The sequence below is a fragment of the Carica papaya genome, chromosome 9, assembly GCF_054855325.1.
Source record: "Carica papaya isolate Zhongbai chromosome 9, ASM5485532v1, whole genome shotgun sequence".
NCBI lineage: Eukaryota > Viridiplantae > Streptophyta > Magnoliopsida > Brassicales > Caricaceae > Carica > Carica papaya.
The window spans coordinates 11,427,837-11,435,961 of record NC_142317.1 but is presented as its reverse complement, the minus strand read 5'-3'; the positions used below and the strand labels follow the sequence as shown (position 1 = coordinate 11,435,961).

General features: G+C 39.1%; 2 protein-coding genes across 3 annotated transcripts; one reads left to right on the top strand and one right to left on the bottom strand.

Annotated features, from left to right (window-relative positions):
• The first annotated feature begins 2,652 nt into the window (after positions 1-2,652).
• SOBIR1 (Leucine-rich repeat protein kinase family protein) lies at positions 2,653-4,805 on the top strand. Its single transcript, XM_022053216.2, has one exon. It carries the CDS (start codon positions 2,796-2,798, stop codon positions 4,677-4,679), a length of 1,884 nt encoding a protein of 627 aa, XP_021908908.2. The 5' UTR covers positions 2,653-2,795; the 3' UTR covers positions 4,680-4,805.
• A 1,009-nt stretch (positions 4,806-5,814) lies between these two features.
• LOC110822978 (centromere protein X) lies at positions 5,815-7,940 on the bottom strand. 2 transcript variants are annotated; one of them, XM_022053217.2, is made up of 6 exons: positions 7,781-7,938; positions 7,617-7,665; positions 7,473-7,513; positions 6,422-6,461; positions 6,261-6,314; positions 5,815-6,159 (listed from the first exon to the last, which is right to left on the bottom strand). In XM_022053217.2, exons 1-6 carry the CDS (start codon positions 7,805-7,807, stop codon positions 6,056-6,058), a joined length of 315 nt encoding a protein of 104 aa, XP_021908909.1. In that variant the 5' UTR covers positions 7,808-7,938; the 3' UTR covers positions 5,815-6,055. The 2 variants fall into 2 exon arrangements, with proteins under 2 accessions (XP_021908909.1, XP_088067332.1); XM_088211206.1 differs by lacking the exon at positions 6,261-6,314 and having other exon boundaries at positions 5,815-6,227; positions 7,781-7,940.
• Positions 7,941-8,125: the final 185 nt, after the last annotated feature.

Here is an 8,125-nt window from a genome sequence, read left to right as displayed (position 1 = left end):
TAAAAGTTGGTAGAAAATCGAAAACAACTAATGGAGCACAAATTTTAAACCAATACAATTATTTAAAATAAAACCACTTACCCTTTTTCTTACCCGTGGAGAACCTGTGAAAACAACCTATAAAGACAATAACATCATATATATCACAATTTCATGCATAATCAGTAACACATCATAAATCCGTATTCATTAACAATAACTGATTATCACCGTTTCTCGTTTTTACCAGCCTACTAGTATCCATGGGGATCCATAGGGGTCCCCGCTACACGTGAACCGTTCTCCTTAACAATCTTAATTACAGGGTCGTCCCCATATCTTGTCCGGTATGAGTGCCAAAATAATAAACCTCAATACCCCGTCCGGTATGATAGTGAAACGAGCCTTCCCCATACCCCGTCCGGTATGAGTGCCAAATGACCAAGTCACCATACCCCGTCCGGTATGAGACAACATTCACGGTAGAGTTTCCTATGAACTCGGTCCGTTCACCATCTCCCAAGATATCTAGTGAAGCTGTCATCTTATCCATTTATCAAATCACATCCCATTCTTATTTGTCCTTAGTCTCCGTTACCAACACAAACAAAAATACATAAAACAAGTAACGTGCATCTAACAAAGCAAGCATATCTTAGATTCCCAAAATCAAATAGTAATGAAGTAAGCAATGACACATGCATTTAAAACCATAGAATAGATAAACCAGATACCATAATGTATTTAAACTGTGACATAAATCAAACAGGAATCAACAGAGAAATGTGTTCGGTTCGGGCTCTATTAGCAACCTAATTAATTATGCATATCTATTTAATTTGTACAAAATACAATATTATCATTTATTCAAACTTTAATTCCATGATAAGAAATAGGGTGAGGGGTCCTTATTTGATTTGACGTCGAAAACTAGATTTTCACTACGCCTACGAGTGGTCCCTAGATTCCCTGAATTTTTTCTCGGGAACTGAAACGCGCTTACGGTACCTACACATGTCCCAAATAACCCAAAAATCAGACCCAGGGCCTACTCGGCCAATTTCAAAATTCCGGCACGGTAGCTTCGCCGTGCTCCGACAACAGCACCACCGCCCGCGGCGGCAATCTGCCTCGGGTTGGCTGTTTTCAGCAGTTTTCAACCAAATTCAACCAAACTTGCATCGATTCCTGTGAGAAAACACACCTAGGGCCCTCGGTGGGCCGAAAAAATGTGAAAAACCGAAACTTACCGGCGGTGGGCTCTCCGGTACGGCGGCTCCTCCGACTCATGTCGCGGTTGGGTGTTTTGCTCCAGTCAACCTGTAGATGAGGAAACGGTGATCACAACGGTGAAAAAATCACATTGAACGAAAATCGGAAAGGGGCTCATCGGAGGCAAAAATCGAGACACCCCGCAGCGGCGCCGCTAAGCTTCGATAGTATTTTCCGGCCAATTGGCCAGTACTTTCGCTCTGATTTGGCCATATGTGGGTTTAGAGTCAAATTATGAGCAAATGGTAGAATTTTTACCTCGTTTGGCAAGCAGAAATTGCTCCGGTATGGCGGCGGGTGGCGGCGGTCGGCTCCCCGACGGCTGGGCTGTCTTCTCCGGCGAGGGGTTCTGGCGGCTAGGGTTAGGGTATGGGTGCGGATGAGGTTATTTATACACATCCGCTTTTGATCTGAGTCATCCATTGCTTTTAATCTGGACCGTCCGATCACGATTAAATAGGAAATGAATCTAGACCTTTTATCACGATTCAATCTGGATCGTCCGTGCGTGATTCAATCTGGGCCGTCCGTACGCGATGCAATCTGGGCTGTCCGTGCGCGTTTTTGATCTAGGTCGTCCGCGCGCGCAGGAATGGATCTCAGTCATTCGATCGCAAGCACGCGGATCACCCACGTGACTCCCTCCCGCGTCAGCATCTCTGCCACTTGGCGCATCCTGATTGGCCGGGGCTGCTGACGTGGCATAATTTTTTTAAATTACGTTTTGACCCCCGGTTTCTGATTTTTCTTTCAAAAATACCTCAAAAACTCAAATTTTCACCCATTTTCTCCAAAATTATTTTTAATTAAATCCCTAAATAATTTTTTTTATCTATTATTATTATTATTATTTCTATTAAATTAAATTAATTTTTATTAACACTTAATTTATATAGAACATATTAAAATAAAATAAAATAATAAAAAAAATTAAAAAGAAATATTTGGGTGTTAGTAATTGTTTATTACTATTTTTTTTTATTTGTTTTCAATTGGATTTGCCCTTCCCTTTTTTTTTTTATTTGAGTGAGAGACGATTATATTTTCTTAATCTATTTGTTGACATCAAATATATTAAGAATTAATTACTATAAAAATATATCATAAAATATTTTATGTATTTTCGAGATCTTCAGAGTGATTTTTAGAATTATTCCATAACCTAACAATTGTTCCATATTATACTTCTCTAACACTCTTAAAAGCAAAGAAATTGAGAAAATTGTATTTACACCAATAACACGACAGAAGAAGAAAATAATTACAATAATCTATTATAGACTTTTTATATTTTCTTTAAATATAAAGTATTTTCCCATTCCGAAATTATTTTCTAGTCAACAAAAAGGACGAAAACAAAAATCTATAAAAGATTTTTATTATCAAATTTGACAAAACCAGAAAATTAAATGGGCAGGATCCCACCCAGCATGTTTTTCAACGCGGTTATCATGGCTGCCTCTACAAATCTCATTTTCAAAAATACTCCACCTCAGATTTCATAAATCAACTAATCGCACCACCGGGATCTGCCATTCAACAAAATGGCACCGGCCCTGGTCCTGGGCATTCTCTCGCTCTTTGCTTTTATCTCCTTCTTCCTGCTCGTCCATGGCACTCTTCATCTCCACCCTTCTGATTTCCAGGCCATTTCCATTGTCCAAAAGGAATTGGGTGTTCTCAGTCAACGCCTCCCCTCCACTAACCCATGCAGTACAGCTGGCGTATTCTGCGAGCGGAGACTCTCCCCCGACAACACTTACGTCCTCAGGGTCACCAGACTCGTCTTCCCAAGTTACGCCCTTGCTGGATTCATCTCCCCGGCGATCGGCCGCCTCTCGGAGCTCAGGGAGCTCGCTCTTCCAAACAACCAGCTTGTTGACCAACTCCCTCCCCAGATTGTTGACTGCAAGAAGCTCGAAATTCTTGATCTCAAAAATAACAATTTCTCCGGTGAAATCTCCTCGGACTTGTCATCTTTGACCCGTCTTCGAATTCTTGATCTTTCCTCCAATGGGTTTTCCGGAAACCTGAACTTCTTGAAGTATTTTCCCAACCTCGAAAAGCTCTCCCTGGCCAACAATCTGTTTTCCGGGAAAATCCCACCTTCAATACGGTCTTTTCGTAATCTTCAGTTCTTCGACTTTTCGGGAAACACTTTTCTTGAGGCTTCCGTTCCTTTGACGAGCACACTTGAGTCCTCATCGTCTAATTATCCGAGACGATACATTTTTGCGGAGAGTCCTACACCGAGGAGAAAAACCAATTCTTCTTCTTCTTCTCGTGCTGAAGCATCTCCTGCTGAAGCTCCAACAGCAGCAGTTAACAAACACAAAAAAAGTAAGAAAAAGAAGCTTGCAGCATGGATTTTAGGATTCTTCGCCGGAGCTATAGCTGGGACTGTATCTGGGTTCGTTTTCTCAGTGCTGTTTAAACTGATCATAGCAGCCGTAAGAGGTGGGGGCAAGGAGCCTGGAATAGCAATCTTTAGTTCATTGATCAAGAAAGAGGACTTAGCTTTCTTGGATAAAGAAGACGGACTGGCATCACTGGAGATCATTGGAAGAGGTGGATGTGGAGAAGTTTACAAGGCTGAGCTACCAGGCAGCAACGGCAAGATGATTGCCATCAAGAAGATTGTTCAGCCGCCAAAAGATGCGGCGGAGTTGAGTGAGGAAGATACCAAGTTCCTGAACAAGAAAATGAGACAAATCCGTTCAGAAATTAACACAGTTGGTAAAATTCGGCATAGAAATCTTGTTCCTCTGTTGGCTCATCTGTCTCGGTCTGATTGCCATTATCTTGTGTATGAGCACATGAAGAACGGGAGTTTACAGGATGTATTGAACGGGGTTTCAGAGGGAAATCGAGAGTTGGATTGGCTTTGTAGACACAAGATTGCATTAGGAATAGCTGCTGGGTTAGAATATCTTCACATGAGCCATAGTCCAAGAATCATTCACAGAGATTTGAAGCCAGCAAATGTACTGCTTGATGATGATTTAGAAGCTCGGATAGCAGATTTTGGACTAGCAAAACCAATACCAGATGCCAATACACATATCACAACCTCAAATGTAGCTGGAACTGTGGGATACATAGCCCCAGAGTATCATCAAACTCTGAAATTCACAGACAAGTGTGACATATACAGCTTTGGGGTTTTGCTAGGGGTTTTGGTGATTGGTAAGCAACCATCTGATGAGTTTTTCCAGCACACTAACGAGTTGAGTTTGGTGAAATGGATGAGGAATGTCATGACATCAGAGGATCCAACCAGAGCTATTGATCCCAAGCTGTTGGGTAATGGGTTTGAGGAGCAGATGCTATTAGTTCTCAAGATTGCTTGCTTCTGCACCTTGGATGACCCAAAACAGAGGCCTAACAGTAGAGATGTTGGCTGCATGTTGTCTCAAATCAAGCATTAACTCTCTCTCTCTCTCTCTCTCTCTCTTTCTCTTTGTTTTTCCTTTTCTCTTAATTTGTCTAAATCAAATATCAACTGAATGTGTAAAATATCATTTATGCAAAAGAAATAATTGTATGTTATGTTATGGTATGGTCCAGTTATGTCTGTTATCTATCAATTATAATCTAGTCTTAACACTAGAAACTTATTTGCCTAACATCTTCCTTGTTCAGGCCCAGCGACAATATAAACTCTTAAACATTATAATAATTCCCCTTTTGCAAAGTGTGAAACTTTCTATTTTTAAAGATAACAAAGAATCAGGGGTTAGGCTTGTTTATACAACAAAGTATCACCCTCTTGGACAAGTCTTCTTTGCGGGCTGTATGATGGTCAACGAAAAGCTGGTGACTTATAATGAGTACCCCATTTGTCAAGGCACTTGTTTGGCTCGTATTAGAAAAACAGCCAAGGACTGAAGTGCAAGGTCAGTCACGTGAATCTTTCTCTGGACATCTACCAATAAGCTTCCGATTACTTTTAATCAGCTCCCCACTTGGTTTTTCTTTTTTTCCAACTACCCAAGCCCCTTTTTCAGATATTGAGATTTGACTCAAAAAGTGAACTTCACCAATTCTCAATAGTGAGCAGGGAAGAAATAATGAGTCCATCCATCATGAGGGAGAAACTAGCTTATCTCAAACACCAGAGATCTATGATCCGGTCTCAACTTCATATCCACCGATAGCAATTCACAACAAGAGTGGCTTGTACGAATTGATTTGATATAAAATCATGCCTTTCCATCTAGCAGATAGCAAAACACAAGTTCCTCCTGCATACATCTGGGATATTTAATTAGAGACTTACAAAATCAGAAAGTTGAAGAAGTATGAATCTAATTCCTAATCAAAAATCAAATACCCCCATATACATAGCTCTAAATCTTAGCTTTAAAAAAAAATTGCTTTGCTTAAATGAACCCGATTCTAGTTCAAACCTAAAAATATATTCGAATCTAGTTCAAAAAGGATTTGAGCTTCACAGGGTTCAAGAAAATCAAACTCAAATACTCAGATATCCAACTTGACTCAGATCAATGCTATGCGAACTCAATGTGGCAATGACTCAAAAACTGGAAAAGTCCAAACAAGTTAAACCATGATCGCTTATGTGGAATTATTAAAATGTAGATGGAGAAATTCTGCACCAAATTGGTTCATCTCTGTACAAGAGAACAAACAAATTACAGAAGCTATGTTTTCTCACTAAACTCCATTTCTTTGCAGTCACTTCTTTAAGAACTTCCATGGTTCGAGGAGATTGAAAAGCAGCAGGAAGAAACCTGACCAGCTCAAAGCTGAAAATTTGTGTATTTTTTTCCCTTCAAGTCCTTTAAAAATCCAGAAGTAACTGCGGAAGAATTCTCTCTAAATGAGTTGCTTCAAGCTTAGTGAGACCCTCTGCTTCAGCAATTGAAGAAGCCCTCTGCACAGCCTCTGTATCAATACAAAGGCCTTCATCAGAATGTTATGAGGTATATCATAAGCAACCAAATCTCCGATGTCTGTCACAAAAGTTTGAGTTCAAATGGGTAAACCTATGATGTAAACTCTGAGAAGCTCACAACTGAGCTTCAGCGCATTTATGTTAGCTGCATTGGTAGATAGTAGAGAAATAGCAATTAGATAGGTCTCACTTGACAGCGGCATGAGAGACAACAAACCCACGTCATAGAAATGAAAGATTTGAATAATATACCAGAAGTAGGGCGATTTTTCTTGGATGTTCCAGCTCCCACCTGCACCATAAAAAGCAAATCAGATAGAAATATGCACGTAAAAGATGAAAATAACAACTTATAATTCAAATTAAGCACGAGAGAAGATAATCATATGGTCCATAGCAACCAAAGCAGATGAGTCTACAGAATTCTTCCATAAAAAAAGAAAAGAAAAAATTCTAGGAAAACCAACACAGGATGATGAATTGGTTTCCTAATATGCTTCTTAAGTGACATTTAGAGAAAAATAACGGATAAGCCATCACCAATCTAAATATTCAAAAGTTAAAAAGAAAGACGAGACTGTTGGCAATACATGTAACTGATGTAGATCTTGTGAAAACTCAGAAGCACTGAAAGCATACAATCAATCCAAGCAACATGAGGGTCTGAACCATGTTACTTTGACAGGCACAGCAACTCTTATCGGTATGCATGGAGAGTTTCAAATTCAAGAAGATGACAAAAAAAGTCCACTAAACAACAAATATATGCATTAAGCTATCCACCCATCCACTCCTGCTCCTTCAAACAGAACCTTAACAATATGTTTGGATAGAGAAAATAAGGGGAAACAAAAAGGAGGCGAATGATGCTCATTATTTCTTTTTCTTTTTCTTTCATTTGGTTTTTCATTTCTTCTTCATAAAACTAAGCCAAATAAAAAAATAGTACAATCTTTCCTTTACTTTTGTAATCTTTTCTCTCTTTTCTTTTAAAAATCACTTTTTTTTTCTTTATTTTACATTTTTCTATACTGCTCTGCTTTACTAAAACATAGTGTAAGAAAAACTAATGGATTGAAAGGAGATAGATTGACGAATTTGCAAAAATCATGCTCTCAGCAGTATATCTGCATCGTGCCAATTCCATAATTTTAGTGAAACTCATGTATTCCAAACACACCCTTAAACCGTAATATTTCATCGACCTAGACGAAACATCTGTGCTTTTAGACATGAATATTAAGCACCTAATAGAAACTGAATAGAAAAGAATAAACAGATTAAAAATGAAACAGGAAAATACCTCGCAGTCTATGATGCCAGTTGCTTCGTTTCTCTCACGCTCTGAAATGGATGATGAAAATTGAAACAAGAAAAATGAAGTAAAAAATAAATGGGGATAAATTTTACCAAGCAAATGGAATGAGAAGATAGAGGAATTGCAGACCGTGAGCTCTTCGGCTCCATACGTGCTTGAAAATGGCATGAATCAGATCCTAAAATCCGCAAAACAAAATTCAGGCTGATAGCAGGAGGAAGAATCTTAAAACGCATCCATATTAGTTGACAATTAAGAAAAGGAAAAAACGAAAGTAAATCAAGGGTTCTTACAGGATCAAATGTGGTTTCTTCGTCCATCGCAAATTAACAATAGGCAAGTATCAGTATTCAGTAGTTCACTAGTCTATTGCACAAGATACAAAAATTTAGATAATGGTCTAACTCTGGTCTTTAGATCTGCTGGTAAAGCCTCTATAGCTCAGTAAAAAAAACTGAAACAGAGGGCCTTATGTACCACGAAAGTGTGCCCCTGATCCATAGACAACCCAGAGACTCGTAGATGGGCCGCATTAGCAAAACTCGGATGCCTAGAAGGAAACTCAGGGAGAAAAAGCCAGTCCAACTTATTAGTTAACCTACTATATAAGTATCGGTCCATGTATATATATATATATT